The sequence below is a fragment of the Gopherus evgoodei genome, chromosome 16 (genome assembly GCF_007399415.2).
Source record: "Gopherus evgoodei ecotype Sinaloan lineage chromosome 16, rGopEvg1_v1.p, whole genome shotgun sequence".
NCBI classification, from domain to species: domain Eukaryota; kingdom Metazoa; phylum Chordata; order Testudines; family Testudinidae; genus Gopherus; species Gopherus evgoodei.
Window position 1 is genome coordinate 8234846 of NC_044337.1, and position 17525 is coordinate 8252370.

The 17525-nt window shown below is 53.2% G+C and overlaps 1 protein-coding gene across 1 annotated transcript in view; it reads right to left on the reverse strand.

The window, feature by feature from the left end:
• Positions 1 to 17525, reverse strand: part of NIBAN2 (niban apoptosis regulator 2) — a 100857-nt gene that overhangs the window by 18245 nt on the left and 65087 nt on the right. Inside the window, exons 5-7 of the mRNA XM_030535855.1 lie at positions 16547 to 16714; positions 3231 to 3346; positions 293 to 397 (exon numbers count right to left, since the gene is read on the reverse strand). Coding sequence (XP_030391715.1) covers positions 293 to 397; positions 3231 to 3346; positions 16547 to 16714 — 389 coding nt within the window. The remainder of the gene's footprint in view (positions 1 to 292; positions 398 to 3230; positions 3347 to 16546; positions 16715 to 17525) is intronic.

Sequence of the window (17525 nt, forward strand, 5' to 3'; positions counted from 1 at the left end):
GGGTAGGCAACCTATGGCACTGATTTTCAGTGGCACTCACATTGCCTGGGTCCTGGCCACCGGTCCCGGGGGGCTCTGCATTTTAATTTAATTTTAAATGAAGCTTCTTAAACTTTTTAAAAACCTTATTTACTTTACATCCAACAATAGTTTAGTTATATATTACAGACTTATAGAAAGAGACCTTCTAAAAACGTTAAAATGTATTACTGGCACGTGAAACCTTAAATCAGAGTAAATAAATGAAGACTTGGCACAGCACTTCTGAAAGGTTGCCGACCCCTGCACTAACCTGTATCCAGAGTCTCTGCCTCTCCTGGGCCTTGCCCTTCAGCTTGGGGCCGATCATGGTTTTCAGTTCTGGGACCAGTTCCTCCATCACCAGATTACTCAAGACCTAGAGGAGCAGAGCGAGGAAGCTGTTAGTGACTAGATCTCACATGGCTGTTAGCTGTCCTTCCACCGCTGGGCTCTCTGCTCTCCCCACCTCCCAACCCATCTTCTTCCTCCCAGGCTGCCCGTTTGTTCCCAGCTGGGAACTTCCTCCTTCCCCACCGGGAACTTCCTGCTTCCCCACCTCATGATATGCAGCTCCAGACTCTTACGTGACACCATCCCCTGTGCACCTAACACTTTGTTCCGTGGCTATGGTACTTCCATCTACATCAAGGCCCACCATGAGGGCTCTTGGCCTGAAACGATCTCTCCAGAACACATGCTAATGGCCTCCCTCCAGCAATTCGGAAGCACTGATGAAGTGCTCCTCACAATTTGTTTTCTAGCAGAGAGAGCCCCTTTGGGCCACAAATCCTTTTCTGATGCCCTAGCGACATCCGGGCCCCGTGTCCCGACAGAGCATCAGGAACAGGTTCTGTATGGGGAGTTGCTTCCTTGTCCCGCACAAGGGTCTTTCGTGGCTCAGAAGGGGCACACTGTGCCGCTCACGTCTGAGTGACACCTGAGACGGTGCTCCGGTTGCCAGCTAGGATGGCTCCACCAACCCAGGAAGGTGGATGGTCCTGCTGGAGACATCTGCTGGTGGATCCACCCTGCGCATCTGCAAGGACCGAAGCCAGTTTCCGATGGAAGGGGCTGGCTGGATGTGGTTGTGTGCACATGAAGGACGTATGCGCAGGAAGCTAACAAAGATGTTCTCCCACCGCCAAACACGGGGAGCATCATGATTAGAGCTTCAGCTCAGAGCAGCTGCTCATGGTCCTCTCGGGGACTGGGAGTCAGTTCATGTGCAAGCTAACCCGGCCTTGGTGCCTGTGGCAGCCATCGGCCACACTGCCCTTTGCATCTCATCCATGGTCCCATTGCATTACGGGGTAGGCGCTCACCACATCAGTGACAGTCTCTGCTTGGCTTAGGTCCCTCCCTCCCAGAGGTTTGGCTTGACACCTCTCTGCCCGTTTCCTCCACGTTCAGCCTTCTGCCCACCTTCCGATTGGCTGGGTTCCTAAACCCAGGCGTTGACCCGCCCCTCCTCACCACCTTCCTAGTCCCTTCTGAGGCCTGAACTGTTCACAGGTGGGATTTTGGCGCTCCACCCACTGGCCGCCTCCGCCATGCCAAGAGGATCATATTAAAATGCATCACGCGAGTCCGTAAAGCCACGTCCTTGACATCTAAGCTCCAGTATTTCACAGCCTGCCAGCGTCCCTCCCCACTGGGGATTCCAGCACCCCCCTGCCAAGGATTCCTCCCCCTGCCCCCAACCAGGAGATTCCACTAGACACTGGCGGGGAGGGGAGAGAGGATATTTCCCCTCACATTAACGCTGGGAACTGTGTATTTGCAGAGGCCCAACCAGCTCCCTGAGTTGTAACCAGCCACGGCTGGAATTCCTGCCCGGCCAGAGCAGCCCGACTCCCCATGGAACGTCCTGGGAGGGGTGCGTGTCAGAAATGGCTTTTACCAAGGCACCTTTCTCTTTCTCAATCTTCCCGTAAAGGACGGCCAGGAGCGGTGCCTGTGTGCTGGGAGGGGTGAAGCAAGGGGGTGACAAGGGAAAGAGGAGGGGCACAGGAGCATTTGGGGTACCAATCCCTGCCTTAAGCTTGCCATCAAGCATGCAATCTTTCTTTCCACAAGCTTGCCCTCCATGCCAACCCAGCCCCAGGAGATGGTTTAAAGCCAAGTCTTCATGGAGAGCCAGATGCAGCATCTGAGCAGCATTTCTCGGGGAAGGGCATAGGCGGTAAACTCCCCCATCAAGATACCAGCTTGGGCACAAGCTTCTCTGCCCAAGTTAAGCATCACTCTTGATGTCTGGGGAAGGCTGGGGAGTGGGGGGGGTCACTTTTTAAAAGGTGGCTAAAGCCGATCTTTCTAAAGATGTTTCCTCCCTTTAGGGGGTCGCTAGGACCCCAAAATGCAGCCCTGTCTGTGGAAAGGTTGGGCAGGGCAGGTGAAGGCATTCAGCATCCCCCAGGACCTCCGCAACCAGCAGACGCCTTGCCACGGCAGCTCGGTGGTGGAATCCGTTCATCCCTCCCTCATGCCCATACAACTCCCACCCGCAGAAAGAGAAGTGTCTACGAGAGGGAAGACACATTTGCAAGCTGGGCTGGAGAACAAGGGGGAACAGGCTGCACTGGGCCTCCAGGCATCCAACAGCACCAGGCAGAGGTGGAGGAAGGACCAGGAGCTGCCAGTGACCTCTACCCTAGCATAACACCCACTCAGCAGTGACACGGGGCTGGCACGTAAGCAGCATGCACATCCCAGGCTTCCCCCCAGCCCTCCCTGGAATGGCGCCATTTTCCCCAGCCTGGAGGGTTACATGACTAAGCCAGTTCTCCCCAAGAGACCAGCTGCCAGAGCAAAGTCACAGCGGTTTATCCCTTCAGGGGGACGTCGGATGGGCCACGCCTTGCAATGCAGCCAAGCCTCAAGGCTTTGGACAGTCTAACCCAGCAGGGATGCCAGCTCCACTCCCTCAGCAGCCACTTAGGCCCCCAGCTAGGGTGACCAGACAGCAAGTGTGAAAAATCAGCACGGGAATGGGGGGGTAATAGGAGCCTATATAAGAAAAAGACCCAAAAATCGGGACTGACCCTATAAAATAGGGACATCTGGTCACCCTACCCCCAACCCTGAGTAATCTCAATCCATTCAGAAGGCTGATTTGGAGGCTCCAAACCATCCCCCTTCTGGCTGGGGCCAAATTATTGCAGGAGAAGCAGCTGTGCAGCTCTTGGCCGGGGGACCCCTCTCGCCCTCACCTGGACCTCGTTGCCACAGAGCATGTCCCAGGTGCCGTACTGCTCCTTCGACTGCCGGTACATGCGGACGGCATCCGTAAAGGCTGGGGCCTCCACCTTGGAGTCCTCTGGGATCCCTGAAGGAGAGAGAGGTTATTTAGGCTCGGGGAGGGGGGTGGCAAAGAGGAAACCACAACAGATTTTCCTGTGATGCACTCACAGCTTCGGTTACATTTTTGTCCTTCACATTAGTTCTACATTCTCTTCCCCTGCCGTGACTCACGCTGACAGGGACGGCAGCCCTTGCAGGGAGCTCACAGCCAGCGAGTGGACACAGTTCTCTGGCACTGGAGTAGCATGAGCTCCCCACTCCAGCCAGAGTGGCAAAGCATCTTCAGAGGCCAATACCGCTATTTAAGACTTATTGAGATGGGCCTGGACTAAAACCCCAGATCCAGATACCCCCAAAAGCCCTGGGGACATTTCAGATCTGGAGCTAAAATGCAGCTGCCTAATATTGTTCCCCGTACTGCCTCCGAGCGGCAAGAGAATTGATATAGGGCATCACACAACACCACCATTGTCATTTGACCAGGGGGATCCCACAGCACATACAAGAGGGAGAGGGAAGAAAGAAGGTGCCTGGGCCTCGCCAGAAAGATTTCCTATTGGCATCAGGTAACTACACACCCAGCCCGCCCCATGAGAGCTCTACGGAGGCTTAGGGTTAGACAGACTCCTGGAGCACTGGGGAGCACAAGCCACAGGAAGTGAGGTTGAAAGGAGGCAGGGAGGGAAAGGAGAGAGAGGTGAAAAAAAAATAGTATGAGGCAATGGATGAGTCATGGGCAGCGTGAGGTTCCCAGCCAAACCCAGTGTGGGGAGTGGGGACACCAACTGCATGGCAGCCTGCTCCACTCCCAGTGAGATTTCAGCTCCATGAGTCACAGCAGCACAGACCACAGTGCAGACCTCGGGACAGGAAGAGGACTAGTTGATAGGGGGTGGGGTGGCAGAGAGGTGGCAGTTTTTTGCATGACCTCCCCCATCCCTGGAAGCCAGAAGCCCCATCTGTAGATGGCTGTCCATGCAGGGAAGGGACTGGGCTGCACCAGCAGCTGAGGTGGTTAACGGGGGGTTAGCTGGACTTTGAGAGGTACCAGGCTGGAGCCAGAGAGTTCTGGGTTTGCATAACCCATTGCAACACTAAGATACCCAAGAAGAGGTGGCACTGGCGTGAACCTTTCCAGAGCTATTCCTTTCCCGGAGCTGTGGAAGACAAGAGAAGCGAGGGGGCTGGGGGCACAAATTGGCTGGTTGCCGAGCATTCCATGCCAAGTACAGGGGTCCCATTAACCCTGCCCTGCCTCCAGCCTCTCTGCAGTCTGCACTGGGATCTGCAAGTCTGGAACGCACATGCTGGGAAGCGGAGTGGGGGGAGTTCACCTCTAGTAGCAAAGACGCCGGATGCCTGATGCATTAGACTGCATGTGGACTTCCCTTCTGTCTGCCTTGGCCAGCAGTAGAAGGAATGCAGGATGTGACTGGGACTCAGCACAAAGTCTGGGTCTCTGCAGTCTCCTGCCAGGCAGAGCTGAGCCTCCAAATGCTTGATTCAAGCCAGCTCTGCTTGTGTGAAATCCTGAAAAGCAGCCTCCCTCCCTCCTACTCTGCCCCCTCGGTGCAAGTTACAGATGCCACAGCATGGAATCCAGGCAGCCACAGATGCAGCCGAGGGATTCTTAGGGCAGCCAAACTGGAGAAAGGACCAGAGGCCACAGCTAGGGAAATGGAGAAGAGGATAAAATAACTCCTGTGTAGACAGAAGAAAGCGAACGCACACAAACGCGAAATGCAGATCAGCCACTCCCATCTGACAGTACACAGAACAGCAGCAATTTTCCGAGTGTTAAGGCAGAGGCTAGGACCTCGGCCAAGAAGAGGAGCCAGCGTAGGGTCAGTTCAGTAGTACCTGACATTCGTGCGTAGTGCCCGGGTACTCCCGGCACTTTTCACAGAGACTACAGCAGCAGGGTAGAATCCTGGCCCCACAGAAGTCAGCGGGAGAAATCCTAGCTGTGCTAAAGTCAGCCTCTGCCCCAAGAAGCATACACTGAGTACCCAATAAAGCCTATAATCAGGGGCACGAGACACTTGCCCTGGCAAGACTGGGGCTTGGGGGGAGACAACTCAGACTTTAAGGGCAGAAGGGACCATCACAATCATCTAGTCTGACCTCCTGCTCATCGCAGGCCACAGAACCTCACCCACCCACTCCTGTAATAGACCCCTAACCTCTGGCGGAGTTACTGGAGTCCTTAAATATTGATTGAAAGACTTCAAGTTATATTTACTCGTGTTCAAACAAGCAAGTGACCCATGCCCCCTGTTACAGAGGAAGTCAAAATCCCCACCCCCCCTCACCACCACCAGGGTCTCTGTCACTGTGATCTGGGGGAAAATCCCTTCCCAACCCCAAATATGGCGATCAGTTAAGAGGAATCAGCCCCCCTAGGGATACACATATCTGAGAACCCAGATGGATCTCAACGGATGTGGATTCAGATACTATGACAGAGTCAAAGTGCATTAGTGTCCTACGTGGTTTCTAAAGTACTCTCAGACCAGAAACTCCAAGTCCCCAGATTTGCTGTGATACCCACAGACACGGGTTTGGAACACGACCAAACTAGAACAGTTTCCAACATGTTACTGCTTCATATAGCACCCCCCTTTCAGGGCTCTGCTCCTGCAGCCATCAGCAGCCCTGAGCTGGAATAGAGCCCCATCAGTTTCCATCTAGATTGGGAGACCGCGTTCCTAGGGCTAGAGCACTGGGCTGGGTTTATTCCTGACACAGACACTGGCCTGCCAGGGGACTTTGGGCAAGTCAATTCACCTCCCCGCCTCAGTTTCCCCATCTGTAAAATGGGGACATTGATACTGACCTCCTTCGTAAAGTGCTTTGAGATCTACTGATCAAGTGTGCTATACAAGAGCTGAGAATTATTATTTCACAAAGCCAGGCCATCATTGTTAATGCCCTACCAATTTCACGGCCATGAAAAATGCGTCAGGGACCGTGAAATAAGCCCTTCACCAGGAAATCTGATCTCCCTGTGTTGCTGGCAGCAACCCAGCCAAGGGCTCCTAGTTGCGAGTTCCAGCCAGGCTGGGGAAGGACAGGACTTGTCCTTCCCCTGCATGGCTGCTCTCGGGGGAGAAGAGGGGGAAATCAGACCCACCTCTGGGTGCCTCCCCATGCTGTGGGAAGCTCTGGCATTGGGCAGCAGCTCCAGAGGTTCCTGCAGCCGGAGGAGGCTTGTGGAGGTGGATCTGATCTCCCCCTAAGAGTGCAGGGAAAGGACAAGTCCTGTCCTTCCCCAGCCTGGCCAGGACTAGTAGCTAGGAGCCTTCAGCTGGGGCAGATCAGGCCCAGCTCCACGAACCTTCTGTGGCTGCAGGAAGCCCAGCAGTTGCTGCCTTCAGATCCCAGCTCTGAAGGCAACACAGATGTAAGGGTGGCAATCCCATGACCCCCCTATAACAGGTTTGTGACACACCCACCCACACACACACACCCACGGTGGCCCCCTTTTGGGTTGGTTCCCCTGCAGTTACAACAGCCTGAAATTTCAGATTTAAAACATCAGAAAATGTGAAATTTACCAATTTTCCAATCCTATGGCCGTGAAATTGACCTGAATGGACCATGACTTTGGTAGGGCCCTAGGCATTGTGATATCGGGGTGACGCTCTTATTATAAGCAACCAAGAAATGCTCAGGCCAAGATTATTCCTTTGGGTGGTCACAACAGCTGCAGTATCTTCTGCAATGATACAGCCAGGCGCCTGTTCCACTGTTACTACTGGGGCCGGGGGGGGCGGGGGTGTTGCTAAATCCACTGAAACAGTTCAGAGCAAACGAAAGCAAATTCCTTCGAAGTGTTTTGAAGCAACAACTGTTGTAAACGGAAGAATGCAAAAAGGGGTCAGTTTTATATTAATTTAGTAGCAAAAACAATTCCTAAAAATCTTTGAAGTTAGACTCCACTGGCCCTCATCATTTCTAAAGTTTGACTTTAATTTAAAAGTCCCTACGTAAAAACGGCAAGTACTCAATGCATCCTACTCCTCGGGTGTCAGACCTACCTGCAAAAACCAGTTTATTTACTTTTCATTCCGGTTAGCCCTGCAGTGCCTGGAAGAGCCAGCCGGATGCTCATGTGACTCACGCATCTGACACCAAAACTGCTAACTAAGCAGCTACTGCAGAATCTCTGTTGCGATCTGTAAGCCAGGGAGAACCCAGCTGTATATTTGCACCCCAGGAAGCGCGAGATGGGTTGGCAGTTAAGAGGGGGAAAAAAAAATCACAAGGCATTTTTGCTTGTGTGCCGAGTATTTCTCTGGAGCGTGGGCAGCACAAACATGAGGAACCACAAGTCCAGTTTTTAATCAAGGGAATTTCAAGATAATCTTATTGAAACGCGGCTAAAAGATTTAAGACCATAAGGGACCATTATAATCATGTTGTCTGATCTCCTGCAGAGAACTGACCGGAGACCCTCCCCAGGGGGTCCTGGGCTATCTCCTTTAGAAAGGCGTTCTGTTACTGGAATCTTTGGTTTTATTTGTCATAAAGCCAGGTCACCAATGCAGCTGTGGCATGTTTAAACGTGTGCCCCTTTAACACCAGAGTTTTTCAGGGCAGGCACTTCCTAGTTCCAAAGCCTATTTGGGGAAAGACGGTCTGAGAGGAGAGCAGGTCAAGGCAGAGCTGGTGATTTCTGCCTGACAGCCAAACCAGGACACCTGTAACGGTGTTTAGAGTAAACAGCAACACAGCAGGGTAATGCACTAACTAGCCTCTCCCTTCCAGTGACTGAGGTTCACAACACAATATAGATCAGCAGCGAAGCAAGCTGGACAGGCATCCGCCTACTCCCCCCACGTGGGTGTTTGGCCCAGGTGAGCGCAAGTGGCAATCTGACCAGGAATGGAGTAGCCAGGGACACGGTGCATCAGAAAGCTGGACGAGGCTGAGGAAGCATGTGCAGCACCTCTTCAGAAAGTGCTGTGTTCTAAGCAGCAGCAGCCTTCCAGGTAGAATGTGCTCATTCGCCCCAAAGAATGCTGGGTAAAAGTGATCCCCCTTCCATTGGGTAGCTCCCACCTCCAGACAGATTTTACTCCTGCTGCGGCCAGGGCCACCCAAAGGCCTCTGGGAGCCTGGAGCAGAATTTGAATTGAGACCACTTCCCCCTGCACTGTCAAAAACATTACTGCTGATGGGATACCTGGAGGGGCAGGGGAGTTGCAGAGAAAGACTACCCAGCACACACCATACACTGGTGACTCCTGTCCCGCGGGGCTAGCCCCAGCATCCCGCTCTGCAACCTGGCGCATGGTGTCGATGCCACTCAGGTTTGGCTTGGCCCCCCAAACCCACATGGTGCTGTGGCCCCGTGCACCAGGGCACAATGCCACACATTCAGATTTGGCCCAGTGGCTCTTTATCATGACAGGACAAAAGGACGGCCCGGTCAAACCTGCGTGGTACTGCAATCCAAACACCAGGTTGCAACACCACTTGGTTTGGGGACCCTCTTAATGGCAAACGTCCCTTTTTATCCGGCACCCAACCCTGGCCAGCTCTGGCTGCAGCTAAGTAAATGTGGAGTAAGACAGACCCTCTCCTGCAGCCCGAGGTCTGTAAGTAACCCTCCTGCCCTTGTAAGTGCCAGAAACAGGTTTGATGGGGGGTATGGCTGAGCAGAGCTAGGTGGGTTTTTTCACCCCCATCTCACAAAAATCTGAGATTTTGAAAATTTCTCTGCCACAGATGCAGATAAAAGCAAAAAATATCAAAAATTTTCAAATGAAAAAATCCTAAGAAACTCTGTTGAGGTTAATCAGAAGGTTTCTTTTAGATCATTTCTACAAAAAACCCTGGTTTTGACCCTTTCACGTCCAGAATTTTTGTTTTGCTGTAAATTAGCTTCAATTTCTGAACAAAAAGCAGTTTTTGAAACCAGAAAACTGGATTTTTTTTTATTTAAAAAGCATCAAGAGACGATTTCCCAACTTTTTCAACTAAAGGAAGTTCATTAAAACAGACCCTTTCCTGCACGACGGTTCAGTCTTGACAAATCTGCATTTTTGGACAAAAAATGCTTCAGGCCAAAAAAAAAAAAAAATCAGTTCTATAGACAAGTTTGCCAGCAGCCCCTCCCCACCTTTCAGCCAGGATCTTACTGCTGGCTGCCTCACAACAAAGGGTTGGTTTTGTTTCTATTAAGATTGCCCAGACCAGGGTGGAATAAATGATTGAAGAAAAAAATCCCCTCATCGTTACTAATGGGGAACAGTTCCTCTTTCATTAGCAGCTGCTAATTATGGATCTTGGTCTCTCTCCGGTTATGTTTTTGTGTCTGGTTGGCAATTTCCCCTAAATCAAGGGAAAGTGGTAAAAGCCCAGGATAATGTAGGGTGTGCGCATGCGTGCGGAACAGGGGAACGAACGCCAGGTCATGTAGCTGGATGGGCTTGTGGGTTAAATCAGAGCAGGCCCAAGGCCTTGTAGTCCAAGCCTATATCCTAAGTCTGCAGCTCCAGCAGCCCCTTGCTCAGAATACAAATTTACTAGGTCTGGTCGTCGGAGATCTCCAAGCACTATGAGGAACAAGGGTGACCAGATGTCCCAATTTTATAGGGACAGTCCTGATTTTAGGCTCTTTTTCTTGTATATGCTCCTATTACCTCCACCCCCATCCCAATTTTTCACACCTGCTGTCTGGTCACCCTATGAAGAACCCTATGGTCCTCGCCTTTGAAGTAGGCCAGGCTGATTGGACCTAGGACAATGCTGGAATAAATTGCCTAGGGAGATTGTGAAATCTCCATCTCTGTAGATATTTAAGAGTAGGTTAGACAAATGTCTATCAGGGATGGTCTAGACAGTATTTGGTCCTGCCATGAGGGCAGGGGACTGGACTCGATGACCTCTTGAGATCCCTTCCAGTCCTAGAATCTATGAATCTATAAAACGCTGCCTGCTGTCCGCCTCCACCACCAGCCCAGTTACGTACCCACCAGCGATGGAAATTCTTCACTGTGGCGCTGGACTAGGGAGGTGGTATCAAGCTGTCTGAGCACAGCAATTAATGAGCATTGATTACAAAGACAGCAATGCACCTGCCTGGCCAGTTCCCCAATGTTCCCTTCTTGCCCTTCCACTTCCCCCTTGGCTTAGGGCCCTGAGAGATACCAGGGAACTGAGGGCCTTTGTCACTTGGGCAGAGCATGAAGAACAGCACTAGGTGGGAAAGGAATTCCAGGGTGGTGTGTGTGTGATAAGGGTTGCCAACTCTCTAATTACACAAAACCAAACACCCTAGCCGCTTCCCTGAGGCCCTGCCCCCTGCACACTACATTCCCCCTCCCTCGGTGGCTCGTTCTCTCCCCACCTTCACTCACTTTCACTGGGCTGGGGCAGGGGCTTAGGGTGTGGGATGGGGTGCGGGCTCCAGCTGGGGATGCAGGCTCTGGGGTGGGATGGGAATGAGGGGTTTGGAGTGCAGGAGGGGGCTCCAGGCTGGGGGGTGGGGCTGAGGGATTTGGAGTGTGGGAGGGGGCTGCGGGTTGAGGTGGGCATTGGGGTGTGGAAGGGGGTGAGGGCTCTGGGCTGGGGATGAGGGGGTTGAGGTGCAGGAGGAGGCTCCAGCCTGGGGCTGAGGGATTCGGAGCGTGGGAGGGGCTGCAGGTTGAGGCAGGGGGTTGAGGTGCAGGAGGAGATGATGGTTCTAGGATGGGGCTGGGGTTGAAGGGTTCAGGGTGGGGGCTGGGGAAAGGGGGTGGAGTGCAGAGGGTATAAGGGCTCTGGGCTGGGGCCAGGGATGGGGGCTTTGAGGTGCAGGAGGGAGCTTCAGGTTTGCGGGGGTGGGGTTCAGGGCTAGGGTAGGGTGTTGGGATGTGGACTTTCCTCGGGCAGCTCCCAGTCAGCGGGGCTAAGGCAGGCTGCCTGCCTGTCCTGACATCTCGTTGTGCATGCCCTGGAAGCAGCCAGCAGGTCCAGTGCTAGTAGGCTGGGGGTCCAGGAGGCTCCATGCACCGATCTAACCCACAGGCACCGCCCCCCCACCCCAGTTCCCATTGGCTGGAGTGTGGAGCCAGTGTTTGGGACAAGGGCAGCGCGCAGAGCCCCATGGTCCCCCAGCCTAGGAGCCGGACCTGCTGGCCGCTTCCAGGGCTCAGCGCACTAGCCTGCCTTAGCACTGCAGCACTGCCAGGGTCCCTTTCCGACTAGGTGTTCTGGTGGAAACCCGGACACCTGGTCACCCTAGGTGTGACTGATGGCTTTCCCCCTGCAGAGCTGCTTAATGAGCAGCAACTTCCAGCCTGGCCCCAGGAGGAAACACCAAGAGAGAGGGTGAGCGCGGGAACGGTGTGGAGAGATGCATGTAAATCCCATAGTGTGCCTATGCCAGCAGGGCCTCACCCCACGCACAGCCCTGCCAGCTCCCCATTCCCAACCTGCAGAGGCCTGTGACGGAGCTAAGCTCTGCCTGTTGGAGCATGAACGTGGAGAGCTGGGATGGAAATTTTAAAAAGCAGCTAATATCTGCTGAGTCAAGGGAGCAGGGAGAGGAGGAGGAGGAGCTGCTGCTCTGAGCACCTCCATTCCTGGCAGATTATCACAGGCAAGTGCAATGAGACACCAGTGAGGATTACAAGAGTTGAAATCTAACTCACAAGGTCTTAAAGGGATAGGGGCCTGTTTGTTCAGCTAAGCCTGGAAAGCTGATAATTTTGTTCTGGCAACTGGCAGACAGACAGACCTGCAGTAGCTCTCACGTGAGCCCAGAAGCAAGTGCACTGGTGGCCGAGCACAGGCCTGGGAGATCTAATCTCAGCTCCAGCACCCGTTTGCTGTGGGGGCCGGTTGGACAAAGTCATTTCATAAGTTGTATCATGGCCGTCCTGAGATCCCCATTGTGCTAGGCGCTGTGCATAAGAGACCGTGCTTACACGAGCGGACAATCTAAGCAGACAAAGGGAGGGAGGGGAAAAAACAGAGCCACAGGCAGGGGAAGTGACTTGCCCAGAATTGCACAGCAGGTCATTGGCAGAGCTGGGAACAGAGCCCAGATCACCAGGATCCCAGTGCAGTTCCTCACTGGCCAGGCCACAGCGCCCCTCCTGGCCTGGCCGTACTGCTCCTCCCAGCCCACCATCTTCTGGAAGGGGAAGAAGTGTCTGAATCCTGCGTGCGACTCCCCAGCCTGTCCAGGAGCTCCGCTGAGAGGAGTCCTCTGCTGCTGAAAACAGCTAAAATCAAATTCATGCTATTTAGGGCCTAGTTACAGTTCTCCTAGTGATGGGGAATTTCAGGACTTCTGGAGGTGGGTGCGAATCTCGCTCCAAGTACAGAGATGTTACTTGCAGCCCTCTGACAGCCAGACCTCAGGTGAGGTGGGCAACTGTTTGAAACAATGGGAACACTCCTGCAGTTTAGACTGGAAGCTCTTTGGGTCAGGGACCATCACCAGGCGCATTTCTCTGTCCTGGCACTCTCCCATATAAACACGTTGCAATGGGTGTATTTAACACCAAGAGACCCTCTACCAAAACAAGACACTCCACTACACACACTTCTCCCTTTGTGGAGAAGACAACAGAACGAACACGTGACAGATGCGTAGTCACATAACTTATTGCACTGCTGGTAGGCGCTCAGATACTACGGTGATGGTATAAAAACCTTCATGGAGTAAAACCGGGACAGCACCGGGCTGGCTGACAGCTCTGTAGAGAGTTTTATATGGGCTACCATGAGGCTAAAGGGCACAGTGCTGCTGGAGGTAGCTACTTGTGTGTGAGGCAAGAAACAGAGGCCCTGACCACCAGTGGTCATTAAGAATTGAGCAAGGTTTACAAGTAGGGGGCACTGGTTCTGGCTGAACGATCTATAGCAGAGCTGCCCAGGCTGTGGGGAGCGGAGGAATGTTTGGAGGGGGTGTGGCGAGTCCCGGGTCAGACCCCACTAGTGGCAGGAAGGGAGCCCCTCCCAGCCCGACACCACTCCCAGCTCTGCTCTGGCCCCGCTCCCAGCCCTGACCGTGGTCTGGCTGCGGCTCTGCACGTGGTCCCAATCCCAGACCCACCCCAGCTGCAGCCCCCTTATCCCTCTCCACGTCCCTGCTCCTGCTCCTGCCCCTGGGAACCGCAGCCCCGCTCCCAGCCCTGGCTCCAGGGGGCCATAACTCTGAAAAGTTCAGGCACCACTGATCTATCGCAAAGCAGGATAATGTTCTGCCTCCCTGGCTGGCCTCCTCACATTAACTGGCGGAAATATGGTGCTCTCTGCTCACTGGCCTGCAGCCCCTGCTGGTATCGATGTAACACCCATACTGCGAGGGTGAGATGACGTTAATCCCCGTTTGTGCATAAATTGCAGGGCTGTAAAACGCTTCAAGGCTCATGAAAGGCGCATGAGCTGCTCCTGACAGCAGCTAATTCAATTACGCAGTAACACTGATTCTCTGCTTGCCTTTCCAGTCCTCCCAGCAACCACCAGCCCACCCAGCTCCCACTCCCCCTCCCCTGAGGCCAAGTGCCACGACACCCTGTCAGAGCATGGAGACAGCAAGGAGGTGGGGTGGGGAGGGGTAAATGACAGGAAAGTGGCTCTTTAAGACTGAGCTTTGATCAGTTTAATTACCCCTTTGAGGGAGAAAAATAATAATTAAATCTGGACGAGCGGCTTGCCTTTAACAAGCGCTTTCCTGGCTGGTCCACACATTGTTGGCTATTGAAACGCTTTGTCGTGGAGTGTTTAAACTCCCTCGCAGCGAGCTCTGGCTCCCCTTTCTCAGTTCCTGGGTGATGGGCCCTCAGCACAGGCTCAATCAAGCGCCACATGCAAGGGGGTTCCAGGAAAGAGCACAGAGCCAGCGGCGCCTCCAAGCCATTTCTCTCCTGGACTGTAAGCCAAGGACTTCAGTCTACCTCCTCGCCGCCCAGCCCCACCCAGTGCAAGTCAGTCTCTCTCCTCCTGCACTTTAACCTTTCTGGGATCTGAACTCCATATATCACAGGCCTCACTCCAAAGTCAGCGCTGAAGAGCAGAGGTATCTATGGGCCCCCAAACTCTCCTTGAAGAGGTCCTAGGGCCTTACCAGCTGGTCAGGTTCTGAGGAGAAAGAAGGAAGGAAGGAATCTCTCCCTCAAGTCACCCACCAGATTCCTCACCCTGATGCTTATATATATGGAGATATACCTATCTCATAGAGCTGGAAGGGACCATGAAAGGTCATCAAGTCCAGCCCCCTGCCTTCACTAGCAGGACCAAGTACTGATTTTTGCCCCAGATCCCTAAGTGGCTCCCTCAAGACTGAACTCAACGCTGGGTTTACCAGGCCAATGCTCAAACCACTGAGCTATCCCCCGCTTAACAGTGCCATTCACTATCTGGACCTCACAGGGTTGTTTTTTGTTTGCTTGTTTGTTTTGTTTTTGAAAACATCCTCACAGTCTAGAGTCCAGACAATGGCAGGCCAACTAGTCCTGCTTTCTCCTCTGACTCTCACCCCGTCCACAGCTCCTGAGGTCACCTGCCAAGGGAAAGAAGGCTGGTTGGACAATGAAGTGCAGAACTCCATGTGCTTCGGCTCCTGTCTGAGCACGGGATGCTCCAGGACCTAGTCCTGGCATCACCTCTGGCAGCTGGTCTAGTTTGCAGACGCCTTAAGCTGTGCTCAATACACCCTGAAAAGGCCCTCAAGGTCCTAGTGATTGTGGGGCTCTGGTAACAACGGGGTAGCCGCCCCATTTGTGCCCTGGCCTTTCATCCTCACCCTCTGGATCTCACCGGCTGCCACCTAGATTTTGGATCTTTCATTGTGTCCAACTTCAGATCAAAAGTGCTGAGTGAAAAGGTGGGTGTCTCAACTGCCACCCCTTCAAACTCAGTCTGAGATCTAAGAGCCAAGCTGGGTCTTTTCTAGCATGAAAAGCACATGAGATTCTGCCATCTGAAGCCATTCAGGCTTTGCATGAATCCAGCTTGCTCTCCCAAAGCAGGGTTAACTCTGCAGAGCGGACAGGAATGAAAGTAGTAACATCCCATCCACCTTACTGTAGCCAGTCGAGTCAGCAGAGGTGGCTTTTAATAGCCAGTGGCAGATCAGATGAGTAAGAAGGGGCCCCTATCAGTGTCACTGTTTAGGCCAGGCTCTCACGTAAAGTGTATTTCCGTTAATGAGGCTTTCAGAGATCCTGCTAAATCCTGAGCCACGAGCGCCCCCCCATCCAACTCTGTCTCAAGTGGGAAAATGGCCATTTCATCCAAAGCAACAGCACATACAAGCTGCTATCACGGGGCAACTGGAAGAATCCAGGAACATGCCGGCCAGGCTCTGATGCCTAAGTGACAGTTTTGGAAGGAGCTCATTCCCTTCAGAAACAGTTCTGCTTATGAAGGTGTTTTCTCAAGATCATTGGGGACATTCACGTGAAGATACCAGGTTTAACTTGTGCCAGATCTGCCGACTTACCCGATCTCTCCCCCAAGCCCCCTTTCATCTTCTGTTAGCACTGCAGATCCAATGCAGCTATGGGGGAGAGTGATCGATTCCCTCTGGGCTCAGGGATCAACCCCCTCCTGTCCAATAACCAAAAACATCCCACCACCCTCCCTCAAGCAAAGTTTTACCCTAGAAGAGAGGAACCCGAGACTCCATAGAGCCAACTGGGGCTTGGTTACGGCTCTCGATTTTACACGGAGGATGCTCAGGTACTGCAGTGTTGGGCAGCCATATAGAATGACCCAGTAAGTTCAAATTCTTACACCACCGGGGCTGCAAGCATGCCCCAACAGATTGAACACAGACATGGCCGGAAGGGTCTTTATTAGCACGAGGAAGCCAGCCCCCGGCTTGACTCAGCTCTCAGGATTACTTATTTAGATTGCAGTATCACCCAGGAGGGCCAGTCGTGGCCCAGAACCTCATGCGCTGCGCACTGAACACACGCACAAGGATACACACGCAGGACGGACATTTAGCAAACACAAAGTGCTTTTAAGCACAGCCTGTTTGACACGGAAACAGCAGAGACACAAAGAAGCCTGGAATCCCCCCGCCCCCACGGCATTTCCTAAGAGGATCGCTTCTCGGGGCCAGACGTCACTTGGGGAGGGAATAATTCTGATCTTGCATGTATTGCTAGTAACACCACAACATTCACAGCTTCCCGGGGGCAGGGGACAGGGAAGGAGGAGACCAAGGTGCACAACGTCCAATCTCTCGGTAGGAGGCCGCAAGCCCAGCACTTACCATTGTTGCAGTGACGCACACAGTCCTGGAACACCGCTCGCCATTTGTCCTGCTCCTTCCCAGTCATCACGCAGAAGTAGTAGTGACGGGAGTACGGGTGCCAAAGGATGAGAGGAAACTGGGTGGGGCACTTGAGGATCGGGGCATTGCCGGATTTGGGGGCTGTCCCTGATGAAAGAAGAAAGAGATTCCAGCACACGCCCGTGACTTGAGCTAACATTGGTTGGAACTGGCCAGGCAGGAAGCCCACATTCTGGATCCAAAGGCAAGGCATGGGTGAAATGTATCAGAATGAGTGCCATGGAGATGGATGCCCTCAACAGCCTGACCACAGAGTGGCTTCCTGCATTGCCCCACTACGAGGGGCTCAACCCAGACCCGTCATATGGGACCTAAGGGGAGGCCAGTCTCCAGGGGCCATTCAGCCGCTGTGGAGACTACCGGCAAGAGGCCAGTTAGCTCTAAGTGGGTGCTGCTACTGGACCAGATTCTCTCTCAGTCTCACAAAGCCCTGCCCATATCATGCTGCATTTTAATCCAAGGGGGAATATTTCCTCTCATCTCGTTACTTCCAGCCTCCACTTTCACCATTTGGTTGCATCCCTATTCTGGGTCTTTGTGTCGCATCAGCTGGCAGGAGAAGCCCCAGCCCAGGGGGCTGGCACCAGCCGTCAATGGGGATGTTCGTGTTCCCGGGACAGGCACGGGACTCACACCTAGTCAAGGGCATGGCAATAAGGCCTCCATCTAGACCTGCCTGCAGAACAGCTCCACTGGAGCTTTGATGAACCAGAGTCAGTGGCATTCCTAAACCGGCTGCCCCAAACTAAGATGGAATAAGGGGGGGTATTTGACAGCAGCCTTCAATTACCTGTGGTGGCAGATGACAGAACAAGGAGCAATGGTCTCAAGTTGCAGTGGGGGAAGTCCAAGTTGCATAATAGAAAACACTTTTTCACTAGGAGGGTGGTGAAGCACT